Source organism: Mustelus asterias, chromosome 13 (assembly GCF_964213995.1).
Source record: "Mustelus asterias chromosome 13, sMusAst1.hap1.1, whole genome shotgun sequence".
Taxonomy (NCBI): domain Eukaryota; kingdom Metazoa; phylum Chordata; class Chondrichthyes; order Carcharhiniformes; family Triakidae; genus Mustelus; species Mustelus asterias.
Genome location: NC_135813.1, coordinates 11052212 through 11072245, shown reverse-complemented (window position 1 = coordinate 11072245; position 20034 = coordinate 11052212). Strand labels below are relative to the sequence as shown.

At 47.6% G+C, this 20034-nt stretch overlaps 1 protein-coding gene across 1 annotated transcript in view; it reads left to right on the top strand.

Annotated features, from left to right (window-relative positions):
- Positions 1-20034, top strand: part of LOC144503050 (hemicentin-1-like) — a 390871-nt gene that overhangs the window by 296696 nt on the left and 74141 nt on the right. Inside the window, exons 67-75 of the mRNA XM_078227553.1 lie at positions 1483-1664; positions 3173-3254; positions 5125-5261; positions 7385-7526; positions 7789-7933; positions 11777-11904; positions 14349-14505; positions 16640-16761; positions 19499-19663. Coding sequence (XP_078083679.1) covers positions 1483-1664; positions 3173-3254; positions 5125-5261; positions 7385-7526; positions 7789-7933; positions 11777-11904; positions 14349-14505; positions 16640-16761; positions 19499-19663 — 1260 coding nt within the window. The remainder of the gene's footprint in view (positions 1-1482; positions 1665-3172; positions 3255-5124; positions 5262-7384; positions 7527-7788; positions 7934-11776; positions 11905-14348; positions 14506-16639; positions 16762-19498; positions 19664-20034) is intronic.

The following is a 20034-nucleotide window of genomic DNA, read 5'->3' as shown; positions in this document are numbered from 1 at the left end:
TGAACAAATTGCCCCTCTGGACACTTTTGTATCTCTCCCCTCTCACCTTAAACCTATGCCCTCTAGTTTTAGACTCCCCTACCTTTGGGAAAAGATATTGACTATCTACCTTGTCTATGCACTTCATTATTTTATAGACTTCTATAAGATCACCCCTCAGCCTCCTACGCTCCATGGAAAAGAGTCCCAGTCTATCCAGTCTCTCCTTATAACTCAAACCATCAAGTTCCAGTAGCATCCTAGTAAATCTTTTCTGCACTCTTTCTAGTTTAATAATATCCTTTATACAATAGGGTGACCAGAACTGTACAGAGGGTGGTGAACCTGTGGAATTCTCTGGCACAGAAGACACTGGAGGCCAAATCACTGAATATTTAAGAAGGAAATGGATGTCTAAACTCTGAAGGCATTAAGGGGTATGGGGAGAGAGCAGGAATATGGTGTTGAAATAGAGGATCAGCCATGATCATATTAAATGGCGGAACAGGTTTGATGGGCCAAATGGCTACTCCTGTTCCTATTTTGTGTTTCTATGTTTACCCAATGTACCACAAGACTTCAGATCTGACAGTAAGGGAGACTTATCTTTGCTTGTAATGTTTAGGATAACATTGCAGTTCAAATTATTGTGCTTCCCTATTTCTTTATAGCAACTGTGCTCCAGCAGTGATTTCCAAGAGCACCATGCACCCTTCAAATCATGGCAACACTGGGGGCTGTATTTTCAATTGCCTGGGCCCTGAACTCTGGAATTCCGTCTCTAAACCTCTCTTCCTCTCGCTCATCCTTTAAGACTCCTTAAAACTTGAATATTGCTGAAAATAGACATTTTGTCAAAATGTTTTGCCTTGTACTCATCAGGACGATCACATGAACACCAATGTCAGGGCAAACAAATTCATACTATCTGAGACGAGAATGCTGACCATGAACACATTGCACCTGTTTCAGTGAAACAAAGTAAGTGATAGCCATGGGCTGATTCGTTCCTCAGGGCAAAGCTTTGCCCAGTATGAGTCAAGTTGCCAGGTTCAAATTTTCAAACAATGCTTGGCAGTTAACTGACAGTCACCATCAACTGGTGCATTTTTCATGGCAACACCTCTACCAATCAAAGTCCACTCTTGTCAATCAACCAACACTCTTCTCATACATAATAAAGTTGTTTTTTCCCCGACTTTATTATTCTTGTGATTGTCCTGATGAGTGCAAGATGAAAAGCTTCGGCAGAATGTCTTTTTTCAGCAATGCTCAAATTCTGCACTACCAGATGACTATCTGAACTCCTTAAAACCCACCTTTATCAATATGTGTGTTCGATTTTGTTTGATGGTATTCTTGTGAAGATGTTTTATTTCATTAAGGCGCTGTTTATAATGGCAGTTGTTGCTTTGTGTGAGGATCGGAGGAGGGGAACATTGTGAAACTGAGAACTCGCACAATGTCGTGTTTTCCGCTCTCAGTAAAAATCTCACCTTGTAGAACCACCGCAGATTTCTGACTCTGAGATGCCGCAGGAAGTGTCCGTCCTGCTGAGTAGCCCCCTGGAGCTGGTGTGCGCAGCAGTGGGAGTCCCTCTCCCTGAAGTAAGCTGGGTAAAGGACGGAGTGCCTCTGGGCTCGGTGCTGAGTGACGGAGAGGTGCTCAGGATAGAGAGCGTGCAGGTAGGCAATTCTTCAGCTTATCGGCTGTTTTATTGGTTGGAGTAGTTCTTTTCACCCATTTTGACAGCAATGTATAAAGGGGCATCTCTTGAAGTGGCCACTTGACCAGCTTTGCAAATGGAGGCGTGAGCAGCAGCCGAATTGGCATTTGGATTCCCTCATTGTACCAGCTTCATTAACTGCTTGAAAATTGCACCTTATCTTAACCTTGTTATGACAAGAAATTGTAACCCACAACTGGCTGTATTCTTGTAATTGTCCTGATGAGTGCATGATGAAAAACTTTGACAAAATGTATTTTTTCAGCAATATTCACGTTCTGTACTACCGGATGACTATTTGTACTCCTGGAAAGCCACTTTTTAGCTGTATATGTGCTCTCGGCTGCTAAATTTTGTGTTGAGTTACAGAGTGCTGGAAATGCTGCAATATTCCAAATGATGAATGTGACTGAGAAAGCAGATTGAGTATCTTTGACTGTTCCTGGAGCTTAATCTGAAAATGAGCCAAGTGCAGGACGGTGGTCTAAGATTGGGGGGGGCATTGCTGTGGCTATGGAACTCCTTCAGGAAGCTCAGTTTGTACAGTTTAAAATTTATTTATTAGTGTTATAAATAGGCTCATATTAGCACTGCAGTGAAGTTACTGTGAAAATCCCCGAGTCGCCACACTCCAGCGCCTGTTCGGGTACACCGAGGGAGAATTTAGCAAGCCCAATGCACCTAACCAGCACGTCTTTCAGACTGTGGGAGGAAACTGGAGTGCCCGGAGGAAACCCATGCAGACACGGGGAGAATGTGCAAACTTCACACAGACAGTCACCCAAGCCGGGAACCCGGGTCCCTGACGCTGTGAGGCAGCAGTGCCAACCACTGTGCCACCGTGCCGCCCCGATCCTGTCATCCACTGACTTACCCTGGGATCAGCAATGGTTCCGGGCATACAACACTGAAGTCTGGATTCTGCAGCATACACTGCTATAGGCAGGTGGATTGATATGTTCCCTGTTCCCCATCCTACAGACATGTGTGTCCCACAGGGAAAGGGGGAAAACCGGGCAGTGGATCACAATGGACCATTGGCTTTGAAAATCTGGATTCTCCAGTCTAATAAAGAACAAGAGTTACTCATCTGCTTATTCTGCTGGTCGGAGAAGGGACAGGAAATCTAAATTTAAAGTGTGTCTAAAGCTTCTAGCAATGACATCTGTGTTCCTTTTTGCTATAGATTTAAGTGGTTGCATGATTGCTTTAAGAGCCAGTCACAAGATTTGATGGTGATGTAATTAGGATGTTTCACAGGTTCCTGTTTGCTTTCATTTTCTACTCTGTACGGGCAACAGTTCCCGCAATAAATCTGTTGTTAGTTTGAAACTACGCCTGCAAATCGTTTTCTTTTTGTGTAAAACCCACAACCCCTAACACAGTTGGGACATTAGACTTTTTACTATAGGGTCCATGTTAATGGTAAATTACTGGACATAATGTTTACACTGTGGTTTATCACAGGTGGAAGATGCTGGACTCTATACCTGCCTGGCAACAAATCCGGCTGGTGAGGATCAGCTGCAGTTTTTAGTAACGATAAACGGTATGGTTATATCATTTAAACTTTCTCTTTTCATGCTTTTCTCCTTGTCCTGTCCCCTGTCCTCGGCTCCATTTTAGTCTTGCAGGTGGACGTTCAATCTGCTTCCATGTGGCAAAGTGTCTGCTTTCCTCGTAACTTAAATTCCTGATGCCCTGAATCACCTCCACACTTTACAGTGCGAATGGTGATAACATAACCAAGCATTGCTACTGTAACGGCTTTAATCAGGCAATTGAGGTGGGCCGGTTAGAGTATGAACTCCCCGATTAAGGGCCAAATTGATGGGAGGGTCAATCAGGGAGACTCTTGCTTTGTATTTAACCAGGAGTGTCAGTTCCTCTGGCACTCCTAGTGTAGCCCGCTGACTGAAAGCGCTCTGTATCCTGTTGTCAGACTTGTAAATAAAGGGATTTTGGCGAAGGGGCTTCTGCCTCCGAGGACTTATTACAGCTGCTGTCATTGAATGAATAGCACCTAGCATCTTCCACAACAGTATACATGAAAATCCTGGGGCTCAATATCAGAGGAATAGTCTGCAAATCAGTGCCAGAAACTTTGCAGTAAGCAGAGGCCACTTGTCCTTTAATATCCGGTCCATCTTAAATCTACCCCGTCCTGGTTTCTGTGTTCATCCTCACATCTCCACAGCCATTCTATCCCATGGAGTACAAAGAACAACAAAGAACAATACAGCACAGGAACAGGCCCTTTGGCCCACCAAGCCCATGCCAACACATGACGCCTTTCTACACTAAACACCTTTCGCCTCTATGCAGTCCATATCCCTCTATTCCCTGTCTAATAGAGGTTTACAACATGGAAACAGGCCCTTTGGCCCAACTTGTCCATGCCACCCCTTTTTTTTAACCACTAAGCTGGTTCCAATTGCCCACATTTGACCCATATCCCTCTATACCCATCTTACCCATGTAACTGTCTAAACGCTTTTTAAAAGACAAAATTGTACCCGCCTCTACTACCATCTCTGGCAGCTTGTTCCAGACACTCACCACCCTCTGTGTGAAAATCATGTATCTGTCAAGATGCCTCTTAAACATTGCTATTGTATCTGCTTCTACCACCTCCTCTGGCAGTGCCTTCCAGACACTTATCATCCTCTGTGTAAAATGCTTGCCTCTCACAGCTCCTTTTGACTTTTCCCCTTTTACCTTAAACTTGGGTCCCCTAGTATTTGACATTTCTACCCTGGGGAAAAAGACTTTGACTATCCGTTCTATCTGTGCCTGTCATCATTTTGTAACCTTCTATCAGGTCGCCCCTCAGCCTCTGACGTTCAAGTGAAAACAAACCAAGCTTCTCCAATCTCTCCTCAAAGCAAATACCCTCCAAACCAGGCAACACCCTGGTAAACCTTTTCTGTACTCTTTCCAAAGCCTCCACATCCTTCCGGTAGTGTGGCGACCACAACTAAAGTTTTTTAAAAATGTTATTAGTGTCACAGGTATGCTTACATTAACACTGCAATGAAGTTACTGTGAAAATCCCCTAGTCGCCACACTCTGGCGCCTGTTCAGGTACACTGAGGGAGAATTTAGCACGGCCAATGCACCTAACCCGCACATCTTTGGACTGTGGGAGGAAACCGGGGCAGCCAGAGGAAACCCACGCAGACACGGGGAGAACATGCAGACCCCACACAGACAATGACCCAAGCCAGGTATCGAACCTGGGTCCCTGGCGTTGTGACACAGCACCACTGTGCCACCGTGCTGCCCTCTATCACTATCTCCCTGTGTATCCGTATCCCCAATTTAGTGCTTGCACTTTCTATTTCAGTTTGATCCATTTCCAATTTGATATTTGACCAGGTGCCTCATGTTTCAGTTGTGTTTCTCTCTGCTTCATCCAGTCCCTCCGCACATCGTGGGCTCCAGTGATGTTGAGGTAGTTACTCTGCTGGCTGAGGAGCAGCTGAGCCTGGAATGCAAGACCGAGGCTGATCCACCTCCCATTGTCCAGTGGTTCAAGAACAATGTCCCATTACAAGTGAGTGTTTTTGGACAGTCGACTTTAATAGGCGTACATGGCCTTCACCTTTCTTTCCAATCAGGTAGTCCATGTGCCAGTACGGTGGCACAGTGGTTAGCACTGCTGCCTCACAGCGCTAGGGACCCAGGTTCAATTCTGGCCTTGGGTCACTGTCTGTGCGGAGTCTGCACCCCCGTGTCTGCGTGGGTTCCCTCCGGGTGCTCCGGTTTCCTCCCATAGTCCAACGGTTACATGGATCGGCCATGGGAAATGTATGGGACTCTGGGGATAGGACGGGGGAGAAGGCCTGGGTAAATTACTCTGTCAGAGAGCTGCCGCAGTCTCAATGGGCTGAATGGCCTCTTCTGCCCTGTAGGGACTCTATGATAATATATATTCTGCATTGTCAGTGTTTTGGAAATGTTGATATTCAAGGATTGTACCGCCGTTACAACCTGAATAACACTCCCATCATTCAAGCTCAGCAGTTTACCTCTTGATCCGATAGCTCAGAGCAATATTTCTGACAGTACCAGGTTATAGCAATCATTCTCATGATCTATCTGAGATAGACAATTTAAGATTCAGTTTGACCTTTGAGTTTGCTGTGAGTTTGTAGTCAAAGGTGATTTCTGAAATCACTAGATGGGACATTGGCACAATTCCAAATTCCCATGCGACGTGTAGCAGGAAGCAAGAAAATTAAATAGAATAAGACAGGAATGGGTCAATTGTCTTTAGAATCATAGATTCATAGAATATCTACAGTGCAGAAGAGGCCATTCGTCCCATCGAGTCTGCACCGACTCTGACTCAGAATCTTACTCAGGCCCTCTCCCCTATCGATCCCTGTAAAATCCACACATCTACCATGGCGAATCCATCTAACCTATACATCTTGGGACACGATCACACTAGCATCATTGCAGTGTTAATGTAAGTCTACTTGTGACACTAATAAATAAACTAAACCAAGGGGCAATTTAGCATGGCCAATCCACCTAACCTGAACATCTTGGGACTGTGGGAGGAAGTCGGAGCATCCAGACAAAACCCACGTAGACATGTGGAGAACAGAAGGGGAGGCGATGGCCTAGCGAAATTATCACTAGACTATTAATCCAGAAACTCAGCTAATGTTCTGGGGATCTGGGTTCGAATCCCGCCACGGGAGATGGTGGAATTTGAATTCAATAAAAAAAAATCTGGAATTAAGAATCTACTGATGACCATGAAACCATTGTCGATTGTTGGAAAAGCCCATCTGGTTCATTAATATCCTTTAGGGATGGAATTCTGCTGTCCTTGCCTGGTCTGACCTACATGTGACTCCAGAGCCACAGCAATGTGGTTGACTCTCAACTGCCCTCGGGCAACTAGGGATGGGCAATAAATGCTGGCCAGCCAGCGACGCCCATGTCCCATGAATGAATAATAAAAACATGTAAGCTCCACACAGACAGTGACCCTAGGCCAGAATTGAACCCTGGCATTGTGAGGCAGCAGTGCTAACCACTGTGCCGCCGTGCTGCTTTTGCTGAGGGGATTTCTTTTATGGGAAAACTAAGGAGAGTATCCAGGGTCATAAGTCACTGACTTGAAAAGACCGAAAAGTAAGCTGAGATTAATCAGCAAGTGTTCACAGACAATGCGGCACAGTGGCACAGGCGGGCGGCACGGTGGCACAGTGGTTAGCACTGCTGCCTCACAACACCAGGGACCTGGGTTCAATTCCTGGTTTGGGTCACTGCTGTGTGGAGTCTGGGCACATTCTCCCCGTGTCTGCTTGGGTTTCCTCTGGGCGCTCCGGTTTCCTCCCACCGTCCAAAGATATGCGGGTTAGGTGGATTGGCCATGCTAAATTGCCCCTTAGTGTCAGGGGAATTGGCTAGGGTAAATACATGGGGTTCTGGGGATAGGGCCTGGGTGCGCATGTGGTTGGTGCAGACTGGGTGGGCCAAATGGCTTCCATAGATTCTATGATTCTATATTGAGATGTGTGCAGGAGGTGTTTGGGAATGGTATGAGACAGGTTTAGGTAGTGCACTGTGTGTACCCCTTGCTACTCGGAGATCAGGGCTTTGTGACTGTGGTTACATTTATTTTTTGTGATCCAAACTCTTCCGTCTTGTTTTTTCCAGGCTAATTCTCGCATCCAGAATGTGCCAGACAGTCAGTTCCTGGTGATCAGTAATGTTGCAGCCACAGATGCTGGTCAGTACAGCTGCCTCGCCAGCAACATTGCAGGGCAGATGACCCGGGTCTTTAACGTCATTGTCCATGGTGAGTGCGGAGTTGCACAATCCTCTGTTCCCTCTTCACTGGGGCAGTGCAAACAGCTGAGGAGATTAATAAAACCCACTCACAATGCTGCAGGCTTTTGATAAATTAATTCAGGGGAAGATATTTTCACTGGTCAGTGGGTTGGTAATAACGGAGTGTAAATTTAAGTCTCGTTTACATTGGATGTTATTCTACATGTTAAATCCAGGGGGTTTTTTTTCCCTGGACTGATTGATCTCGTGTTTTATTACGTGTATTCCAGTCACTCCGACAATCACAGCCAGCTCCCCATCACTCTCAGTCTTCACCAACCAGGCTGCTTTATTGGAATGTGAGACCCAGGGCATCCCAAAGCCAACCACCACTTGGAGGAAGGATGGCCGTTTGCTGCCTGCAGACAGCTCCAGGTACAGGCAGATCATAGGAGGCTTTTAATTCATTTATTTGTTCACAGGATGTTGGGGTTGCTGGATAGACCAGCACTTATTCCAGTTCCAATTCTAATCCCACACCTAGGGGTTGCACTAAGGCAGACTTTTGTTTCCATAGCTAGTAATTCCTGGAACAGGTTACTAGTCTATCGCCAGGGGTTTATAGCTTGAGGGGCGTCACTTCGCGTGACTGACCAAGAGTGTTTCCCGCTCTTATCACCAGCCATTATAAGGAGAGGCTGGATAGACTGGGGCTCTTTTTCCTGGAGCGTAGGAGACTTAGGGGTGATCTTATAGAGGTCTATAAAATAATGAGGGGCATAGATCAGCTAGATAGTCAATATCTTTTCCCAATGGTAGGGGAGTCTAAAACTAGAGGGCATAGGTTTCAGGTGAGAGGGGAGAGATACAAAAGGGTCCAGAGGGTGGTGAGTGTCTGGAACAAGCTGCCAGAGGTAGTAGTAGAGGCGGGTACAATTTTGTCTTTTAAAAAGCATTTAGACAGTTACATGGGTAAGATGGGTATAGAGGGATATGGGCCAATTACGGGCAATTGGGACTAGCTTAGTGGTTAAAAGAAAGGGCAGCACGAACAAGTTGGGCCGAAGAGCCTGTTTCCATGCTGTAAACCTCTATGACTCTATGCCTCATTGGCATATTTGGAAGGATTTTGCACTCACCCTGTTTGGCCACGTTATGAACGCATCTTCCTTGGACATCAAGTCCTGGGATGGGACTCGAACCCAGAGCTTCTGGCTCAGAGGCAGGGATGCTAACCCACTGCGCCACAAGACCTCCTCAGCATTTATTATCCATTCCTATTTGCACTTGAGAAGGTGGTGGTGAGCTGCTTTCTTGAACCGCTGCAATCCCTCTGGTGTAGGTACACCCACAGTGCTGTTAGGGAGAGAGTTCCAGAATTTTGACCCAGCGACTGCGCAGGAACGGCGATTATCATTCCAAATCAGGATGGTGTGTGGCTTGGAGAGGAACTTGCAGGCGGTGGTGCCCTCATGCGCCTGCTGCACCTGTCCTTCTAGATGGTGCTGCCACTATAAACTGGAGATGGAGGGAGTGGATGTTTGTAGATGTGGTGCCAATCAAGCGGGGCTGCTTTGTCCTGGATGGTGTCGAGCTTCTTGAGTGTTGTTGGAGCTGCTCCCATCCAGGCAAGTGGGGAGTATTCCATCACACTCCTGACTTGTGCCTTGTAGATTGCTCAGTAAGTGTGGGAGAAGGAACATAAACCGCTCTTCCTCAGAGCTGCACCTTTTTATAACCATAGTCACCCTTACCTCAATGTTAGATTATTCAGTCCCTTAATTCTCAGGATCCTGGCTCCATCTCTATTTGTTGCTGATCCATTTACTCATGATCTCCAGTCAAATTCTTTTCATCAATCTTCTCCCTTCTTCTTCTGAGGTTGCTGGCTCTTATTGAGGTACAAGTCCACAGTAAAAAAAAAGCCCAACAGGTCTGGCAGCGTGTGCAGGAGAAGGGTGGCACAGTGGTTAGCACTGCTGCCTCACAGCGCCAGGGACCCGGGTTCAATTCCCAGCTTGGGTCACTGTCTGTGTGGAGTTTGCACATTCTCCCCGTGTCTGTGTGGGTTTCCTCCGGGGGTGCTCCGGTTTCCTCCCACAGTCCAAAGATGTGCGGGTTAGGTTGATTGGCCATGCTAAATTCTCCCTCAGCGTCAGGTGGATTAGCAGGGTAAATATGTGGGCTGTGGGGATAGGGACTGGGTGGGATTGTGGTCGGTGCAGACTCGATGGGCTGAATGGCCTCCTTCTGCACTGTAGGGATTCTATGATTCTGTGAAGAAGAGTTATATTGGACTTGAAATATTGGTGGAATTTTCTGGCCGTTCACACCAGCGGGATTCTCTGAGTCCCACTAAAGTGAACGGAGATTTGGTCGAGTGTTTGCAACGGTTGCGGAATGGGGGGGGGTGGCTGGAAAATTCTGGCCGTTATCTCGCTTTCTATCTCCACAGATGCTGCCAGATCTGCTGAGCTTTTCCCCAGTTTTTATTACAGTTCCACAGTGCTGGGTGTCAGTTACCCCTCTCGACCCTCACGCCAGTCGCCATCCTTTGTAAGTGAGCCAAGCTGATTGTTGGCAACTTGTTCAGCTTTGGAGAGAGAGCAGCACAGCAGATTTAAACGCTGTCTCTATCCACTAGCACACACTCTCCACACCCATTCATCCGCGTTTCTGATTGGCATCCTTTACAAAGTGATCACCTTGTCTGTTTCTCTTCCCAGTATTCCCATCCTGGGAATGCTAAGGTAACCTGCAGACCTCTCGCTGACTGGCAATATCTAACTCGGAATGTCCCGAAGGCTGAGTGTCTATGGCTCAGTGCTACACCACTAACCCCCGTTAGGCCGAATGGCCTCCTTCTGCACTGTATGGTTTCTATGGTTTCTGTGATAGCCTTCATCTTAGGTGCCCTAACTTGGAAGGACTTGGAAGATTGAGCAGTGATTCCTGAATGCACCAAAGGAAAATTGTGGCCATTGGGCACACAAACTTTAGCAGCTGACGTGTTCCATTGACTAGGGCTTTGAGTTGATAGTGTCATAAAGTAGTGTTGAATTCAGTAGCTGTTTTCCCTTCATCATGGTCATGTACAGGGATGTACTGCTGAGGCTTTATAAGGCTCTGGTGATACCACGTTTAGAATATTGTGAGCAATTTTGAGCCCCGTATCTAAGGAAGGATGTGCTGGCCTTGGTGAGGGTCCAGAGGAGGTTCATGAGAATGATCCCAGGAATGAAAGGCTTGACGTATGAGGAGCGTCTGAGGACTCTGGGTCTGTACACGATGGAGTTTAGAAGGGTGAGGGGGGATCTCATTGAAAGTAACAGAATACTGAAAGGTCTGGATAGAGTGGACGTGGGGAAGATGTTTCCATTAGTCGGAGAGACTAAGACCTGAGGGCACAGCCTCAAAGTAAAGGGACGATCCTTTAGAACTGAGATGAGGAGCAATTTCTTCAGCCAGAGGGTGGTGAATCTATGAAATTCATTGCCACAGAAGGCTGTGGAGGCCAGGTCATTGAGTGTATTTAAGACAGAGATAGATAAGTTCTTGATTGGTAAAAGGATCAATGGATTATGGAGGTGACACGGTGGCACAGTGGTTAGCATTGCTGCCTCAAAACGCCAGGGACCTGGGTTCGATTCCTGGCTTGGGTCACTGTCTGTGTGGAGTTTGCACATTCTCCTCGTGTCTGCGTGGGTTTCCTCCGGGTGCTCCGGTTTCCTCCCACACTCCAAAGATGTGCAGGTTAGGTGGATTGGCCATGATAAATTGCCCCTTAGTGTCCAAAGATATGTAGGTTAGGGGGATTAGTGGGCTAAATGCGTAGGGTTATGGGGATAGGGCCTGGGTGGGATTGTAGTTGGTGCAGACTTGATGGGCCGAGTGGCCTCCTTCTGCACTGTAGGGCTTCTATGATTCTATGATAAAAGCAAATTACAGCGGAGGCTGGAATCTGAAACCAAAAGAGAAAACGCTGGAAAATCTCAGCAGGTCTGGCAGCATCTGCAAGGAGAGAAAAGAGCTGACGTTTTGAGTCCAGATGACCTGCTGAGATTTTCCAGCATTTTCCCTTTTGGTCTATGATTCTATGATCAAGGGTTATGGGGCAAACTGGGAGAATGGGGTTGAGAAACTTATCAGCCACGATTGAATGGTGGAGCAGACTCGATGGGCCGAATGGCCTAATTCTGCTCCAATATCTGATGGTCTTATGGTTTTATGTCTCTCCTTTGCTCTCTGACTGGAGATTTCTTTTTGATTTCCTCGCAGGTTTGACTTTCTCTCCGAGGGATCCCTACGAATCCGCTCAGTCCAGGTTTTGGACTCGGGGCGTTACCTTTGCACAGCATCAAACGCGGTTGGCACAGATCATCATCGGATCGAGCTACAAGTCTTGGGTATGTTGACTTGAATGGCAAAGCTGCCAGGAGGCTTTTGAGGCAGTGAGTTTCCCCCTCTCATCTCAGGCTATATAAATATTGTGTGTGTTGTATCAAACTCAATAGGACAGAGGAGACATGAGAAAAAAAGTCCCATATCTGGCAAGGGAAAGGAAGGGACACTCAAATTGTTAGCTGTATGTTAATTGTGCTTAATTGTAGGTATGTGGTGGGCACCTCCTGACTCCCCAAAGCCTCTCCACCATCTACAAGGCACAAGTCAGGAATACTCCCCACTTGCCTGGATGGGTGCAGCTCCAACAACACTCAAGAAGCTCGACACCACCCAGGTCAAAGCAGCCCCGCTTGATTGGCACCCCATCCACAAACATCCACTCCCTCCACCACCGCCGCTCAGTAGCAGCTGTGTGTACCATCTACATGATACAGTGTAGAAATTCACCAAAGATCCTTAGACAGTACCTTCTAAACCCACAACCACTTCCATCTAGAAGGACAAGGGCAGCAGATACATGGGAACTCCTCCACCTGCAAGTTCCTCTCCAAGCCACTCACCATCCTGACGTGGAAATATATCGCCGTTCCTCCGCAGTCGCTGGGTCAAAATCCTGGATTTCTCTCTCGAACGGCATTGTGGGTCAACCCACAGCACGTGGACTGCAGCGATTCAAGAAGGCAGCTCACCACCACCTTCTCAAGGGCAACTAGGGATGGGCAATAAATGCTGGCCAGCCAGCAACGCCCATGTCATAGAGGTTTGCAGCATGGAAACAGGCCCTTCGGCCCAACTTGTCCATGCCACCCAGCTTTTACCATTAAGCTAGTCCCAATTGCCCACATTTGGCCCATATCCCTCTATACCCATCTTACCCATGTAACTGTCTAAATGCTTTTTAAAAGACAAAATTGTACCCGCCTCTACTACTACCTCTGGCAGCTCATTCCAGACACTCACCATCCTGTGTGTGAAAAAATTGCCCCTCTGGACCCTTTTGTATCTCTCCCCTCTCACCTTAAATCATGCCCTCTAGTTTTAGACTCCCCTACCTTTGGGAAAAGATGTTGACTATCTATCTTATCTAAACCCCTCATTATTATACAGACCTCTACAAGATCACCCCTAAGCCTCCTACGCTCCAGGGAAAAAAGTCCCAATCTATCCAGCCTCTCCTTATAACTCAAACCATCAAGTCCTGGTAGCATCTGAGTAAATCTTTTCTGCACTCTTTCTAGTTTAATAATATCCTTTCTGTAATGGGGTGACCAGAACTGTACACAGTATTCCAAGTGTGGCCTTATCAATGTCTTGTAGAACACTCAACAAGAAGTCCCAACTCCTGTATTCAATGTTCTGACCAATGAAACCAAGCATGCCGAATGCCTTCTTCACCACTCTGTCCACCTGTGACTCCACTTTAAAGGAGCTATGAACCTGTACCCCTAGATCCATAACTCTCCCCAATGCCCTACCATTAACTGAGTAAGTCCTGCCCTGGCTCGATCTACCAAAATGTATCACCTCGCATTTATCTAAATGAAACTCCATCTGCTATTCGTCAGCCCACTGGCCCAATTGATCAAGATCCTGTTGCTATCCTAGATAATCTTTTTCACTGTCCACTATACCACCAGTCTTGTCCCACGATTGAATTAAAAATATTAATTAGGGATTCACTTGTTCCCTGGAAATAGATATAGATTGAAACAGGGCTTGTTGAGCTCGGAGGCGCATACATGTAATAAATGTTCATAAAAGCGTGTAAAGATGGGCTCTGATTCTATCCTTCACCCACTGACTCTCTGGAATATTATATTAACACAAGACACTGGTTGGGGGAGGGGATGAAATCACTTCAGGGAAAGGGAAATGAGAACATGGCCGTTGAGCAGGTTAGGACCAGGTGAGAGCATTGTGCAGAAGATACCATTTCCATTATGCATTGGTACATTTCGCTATGAATTGCCTGCTGCATAAAAAAATAAAGCAGCCCGGTGGCACAGTGGTTAGCACTGCTGCCTCACAGTGCCGGGGACCCAGGTTCGATTCCTGGCTTGGCTCACTGTCTATGTGGAGTTTGCACGTTCTCCCCATGTCTGCGTGGGTTTCCTCCGGGTGCTCCGGTTTCCTCCCACAGTCTGAAAGACGTGCTGGTTAGATGCATTGGCCGTGCTAAATTCTCCCTCAGTGTACCCAAACAGAGTGTGGCGACTAGGGGATTTTCACAGTAACTTTATCAGTGTTAATGTAAGCCTACTTGTGACACTGATAAAAAAAACTTTAAAACTTTACTTGCTGATTAATCTCAGCTGACCTTTCAAGTTTTGGAAGTGCGCTACGACCCTACATTCTCCCCTTCGTTTCCCAGTGAAAGAAACCCCCTCAATAAAAACCCTCGTCCCGTTTCTGTCTCGCTCTACTTAATTCTCCTTCTTCCTGCTAGGTGCTCCCACCATAAGTCCCGCTCCGACTAACATCACAGCTCTGGCAAATCTTCAAGCAGAGTTGAGCTGCGAGGTTTCAGGAACCCCTAAACCCGAGGTGACCTGGAAGAAAAATGGTAAACCTCTGAACTTTGACCTGCAGCAGAACATATACAGGTAACGTTGAGGGACTGAGTGGAAGAATGTGATTGTTTGAGGGACTGAGTTAGTAAACAGTCAGAGACTTTGGTCAGAGGAACGTGTTGAGTCATCTGTACTGACTTTTCATTTTGGATTTATATTGAGGCTAGACCGGATTGATGAGATAAAGATCACTTTCCTTCGTTGGCGGCAATATATCATGGGAAGTGGGTTGGGTGAGGGTTGGCAGGGTCAAAGGTATTAGTGAACAGAGTGCACAGCATGCAAACCGCACATAATTTGACAAAACCCAGCACCAGATTGGTAATCTCAATCAGGGGAGTTACGCACTGGGACATGGGAATGGACATAGAATCTGATGGAACAGAAGGAGGCCATTTGGCCCATCGTGTCTGTACTGGCTCTTTGAAAGAAGCGTTCAATTGGCCTGACCTGTGGTTAGGGTGCGGGACTTTCCACCACAGGGAGAGACTGAGGCAAAAAGCGTTGATGCTTTCAGAAGGAAATTGGATAAACACATCAGGGGGGCGGCCCAGTGGCACAGCAGTTAACACTGCTGCCTCACAGCGCCAGAGACCCGGATTCAATTCCGGCCTCGGGTCACTGTCTATGCGGAGTTTGCACATTCTCCCCGTGTCTGCGTGGGTTTCCTCCGGGTGGTCCGGTTTCCTCCCACAGTCCAAAGATGTGCGGGTTAGGTTGATTGGCCTTGCTAAATTAATAAGAACATAACAATTAGGAGCAGGAGTAGGCCATCTGGCCCCTCGAGCCTGCTCCGCCATTCAATAAGATCATGGCTGATCTTTTTATGGACTCAGCTCCACTTACCCGCCCACTCACCATAACCCTTAATTCCTTTACTGTTCAAAAATTACCTTGCCTTAAAGACACTCAATAAGGTAGCCTCAACTACTTCACTGGGCAGAGAATTCCACAGATTCACAACCCTTTGGGTGAAGAAGTTCCTCCTCAACTCAGTCCTAAATCTGCTCCCCCTTATTTTGAGGCCATGCCCCCTAGTTCTAGTTTCACCCGCCAGTGGAAACAACTTCCCTGCTTCTATCTTATCTATTCCCTTCATAATCTTATATGTTTCTATAAGATCTCCCCTCATTCTTCTGAGTTGCCTCTTAGTGTCCAAAGATGTGGACCAGAGCTCTCTGGCCATTCACGCCGGCGGGATTCTCCGGACCTGCCGGCAGCGCACTCCCACCCGCGGGTTTCCCACTGGCATGGGGTGACGTCAGTGGGAATTCCAATTGACAGCGGCGGGACCAGAGAATCCTGCCACTAGCAAACAATGTGCCACCTCCCGTCGGTGGGAAACACGTGGCTGGGAGGCTGGAGAATCCTGCCTGTGTAGGTAAGGGGGATTAGTGGGGTAAATGCATGGGGTTGCAGGGATAGGGCGGGGCTGGGCCTGGGAAAGGTACTCTGTCGGAGAGGCAGTGCAGACTCGATGGGCCGAGTGGCCTCCTTTTGCACTGTAGGGATTCTATGAGAGAAAAGTGATAGGCTGAAAGGCTGAGCTGAGGCTGATGGAACGGCGGGGGGTCTGGTGGGAGATTATGAATACTAGCGCGGACTAGATGGGTCAAATGGCCCATTTCTGTGCGGTAAATTCTATGTAATTCTGTGACTTTAGTGCAGTAGGAGATGCCATGCAAGGCTGAGATGTGCAGCCAGAGCAGGGTGAGAGGATACATAACCCATCCAAAAGCAACCTCGTGAAAGACCCGTGCAAAGTACAATATACAGCCCATATTTATTCGATGACCTGGCAGGCTCTGTGTGAAGTAATATTTGGAGTCATATCTGGAGTAGTTGACATTAAAACTGAAAGGAAGCAGCAACCACACAATCCTATCGAGCTTACGGAGCCAATTGGCCCCTTGTCCATCTCCTGGTGCTTCCCAATCGCCCCTCACTACAGGACAGATTCTGGAGAAATAAACATACTCGTTACAGACAGCGGTAACTGGTAGATTTATATCGGAGCCTTAGTTTGATAATTTCATTCGTTGTTCGGCCGTTTGGGCTTTGATTCGGGCCCTCTAAGGGTTCTGAGCCCGGAGAGATCCAGCACCACCTTCTGGTTAGTTCAATCCTGCCATTACCAGCTGATGTGTCGATCATTGTCTCCCTCCAGGTTGTTGCCATCGGGGTCGCTGGTGATCCTTGCGGCCACCACTCAGGATACGGCGCTGTATGAGTGTGTGGCGTCTAATGAGGCAGGAGATGCCCGCCGGCGCATCCAGTTCACGGTCCACGGTGAGGCTTTCCTAACCAAAGCACTGTTTGCCTGGCGTGTGACGGTGAGGTTTCCTCCCGGCTGATGTGGTGCAGTATTAAGAACGGGTTTGAGGCTGGGTGAAGTAAACCGGATCAAAGGGATTTAGGGAAAAGGGCTGGACATGGACGGCATGGTGGCACAGTGGTTAGCACTGCTGCCTCACAGCGCCAGGATCCGGGTTCGATTCCAGCCTCGGGTCACTGTGTGTGTGGAGTTTGCACATTCTTCCCCTGTCTGTGTGGTTTTTCTCTGGGTGCTCCGGTCTCCTCCCACACTCCAAAGATGTTTATTTATTAGTGTCACAAGCAGGCTTACATTAACACTGCAAGGGAGTTACTGTGAAAATCCCCTAGTGGCCACACTCTGGTGCCTGTTCGGGTACACTGAGGGAGAATTTAGCACGGCCAATGCACCCAACCAGCAGGTCTTTCGGACTGTGTGAGGAAACCGGAGCACCCGGAGGAAACCCACGCAGACACGGGGAGAATGTGCAGACTCCACACTGGCAGTGATCCGAGGCTCGAATCGGACCCGGGTCCCTGGGGCTGTGAGGCAGCAGTGCTAACCCACTGTGCCACCGTGCTGCCCGATGTGTGGGTTAGGTGGATTGGCCGTGCTAAATTGTCAGGGGGCTTAGCATGGTAAATACGTGGGGTTAAAGGGATAGGGCCTGTGTGGGATAGTTGTCGGTGCAGGCTCGATGGGCCAAATGGCCTCCTTCTGCACTGTTGGGATTCTTTTCTCTATGATTAGGGCCTGTACAAAGGACAAACACCAATGTGGTTCAGCCACAAATCCTGTTTCTGTGCTGCGATTCTTCCATCATTCTGTGAAATGTATAATATTCTCTCTGTGTGAATATATCTTTGGCGGCTTTTCTCATGATGAATCGGAAAGATTTCCACGTGGAATCCTTTGTTCCTGCAGGTCCCTCATCTGTTAATGGATTGATATCTATTTTCTGTGTTCTCTCTCTTTCTCTCTCTCTCTCTCTTTTATTCTCATCTGTTTCTTTCCTGGATGCGTCTCTTTCACTGAGATCATCTGTTTCTCTGACATTTCCTCCCATCTGACTTTTTTTGCAGCTATCTGTCTCTCCTCTGATGTCTTAACCAGATCTGTCAACACCCGACATATCTGCTTTGTCTCTGGTCTCTGGGGCACATGAGCGCTTGCGTGTTTCTCCCTGCACTTTGTCCTGTTGGCTCCCTGTGCCTCTCTCTCACTTCCTGCAAAGTGCAGGTCCAGACATCTTGTTGGAGGGAAATATCTTTGAAATGAACAACTAACATTGTTTATCTGAGTAGATTATTTTCAAAGGATTCAGGAGCAAGTACTCATCCAGTGTTGTCTGGGTCATGCAGGTTTGATGGTGGGCAAACTAATGTTTCTGAATTACACAGTTTTTAAAAAAAACGGTTAGTTGGGAGACTCGAGATTGAGAAACTGAAAAGCCGCTCTCTGTGCACAGTTAGGGTTGATCACCCCAGTTGAATAAAGTCTGGCCCCTTAACTCTGTCATCGAGAGTCTTGCCCTCGCTTGAAATATGTCCTGGTGATGGTAGGAAGGACGGGCGGCAGGGTGGCACAGTGGGTAGCATTGCTGCCTCACAGCACCAGGGACCCGGGTTCAATTCCGGCCTCGGGTCACTGTCTGTGTGGAGTCTGCACATTCTCCCCGTGTCTGCGTGGGTTTCCTCCGGGTGCTCCGGTTTCCTCCCATGTGCGGGTTAGGTTGATTGGCCGTGCTAAACTGATTCTAGTGTCAGGGGGATTAGCAGAGTAAATATTTGGGGTTACGGGAATAGGGCCTGGGTGGGATTGTGGTCGGTGCAGACTCGATGGGCCGAATGGCCTCCTTCTGCACTGTCGGGGTTCAATGATAAGGATGTTGACCAACAGTTGATCTAACAATCCTCCCGTTCCAGGAATTGAGCAGAAATGTCAAGGTTGAAGTTCCAGTGCAGTATTGAGGAAGTGCTGCATTGACTGAGGAGGTGCCATCTCTCAAGTGAGATGTTGAACCGAGTTCCCTCCCACTCTCTCAGCTGGATATAGAAGATCCAAACTAGCAGATTTTCACAGTAACTTCATTTCAGTGTTAATATAAGCCTACTTGTGATTAATAATTTACTTTTATGATTGCACTTTTTGAAGAGGAGCGGGGAAGTTCTATCTCGATGTCCTGACCAGAAACTTTATCCTTCAAAGTTTATTTATTAATGTCACAAGTAGGTTTACATTAACAATGAAATTACTTTGAAAATCCCCTAGTCGCCACACTCCGGCGCCTGTTCGGGTACACTGAGGGAGAATTTAGCATGGCCAATGCACCCTAACCAGCACGTCTTTCGGACTGTGGGAGGAAACTGAAGCATCTGGATGAAACCCACGCAGACACGGGGAGAATGTGCGGACTCCGCACAGACAGTGACCCAAGCCGGGAATCGAACCCGGGTCCCTGGCGCTGTGAGGCAGCAGTGCTGACCGCTGTACCACCATGCCACCAGATCAATCAACATCATAATGAAGTAGATCATCTGGTCATTATTACAGTGCTCTTTCTGGGATCTTGCTGTGCGCAAATTGGCTCCTGTGTTTCCTTTACAGCGGTGACTGCACTACCTCATTGGCTGTAATGTGGTTTGAGGTGGTTGTGAGAAGTCTTTCTTTTCTTTTACGGCAGTAAAACCTTGTTCTTTCTTCACATCCCAGTTCCCCCATCGATCGCTGATGACTCTCCTGAGGTTACCGTCATCAAAATGTCCTCAGTGATGCTGACGTGTCATGTGACTGGAATCCCAAAGCCTGCAGTGAGCTGGATGAAGGATGGTGCTCGGATGGGGAACCGAGGGCCGGGCTATAAAATACTGCCGACAGGTTTGTGCAAAACTGACGTTTTTAGGCTTATTTTAACATGAGTTACTGATTGACTTATTCTGGTTTAGCTCTGCCTTTCGATAAATGGTTTAATATTTTCTCCCTGCCTCAAACAAACTCGTGGTCCGATAAACCTTCGACTGAGAAAGTGCGCAAGCCATGTTGGAACCTTGTTCTGTGCTGAGTGAGATAACGTCAGTCACAGCAGCAACAGTTGGAGCTCTGATCGAGGCCTTCATGGCCGTTCTGGAATCTAGGAGGCCGGTGCTCAGCCATCGATGAAACCATCGAGAATTCCCCCCTCAGCCTCGGTGACCGATGGTTTTCTGTCACATAAACAAAACGTGTTCCTCACAGGGGATCCCACAGCA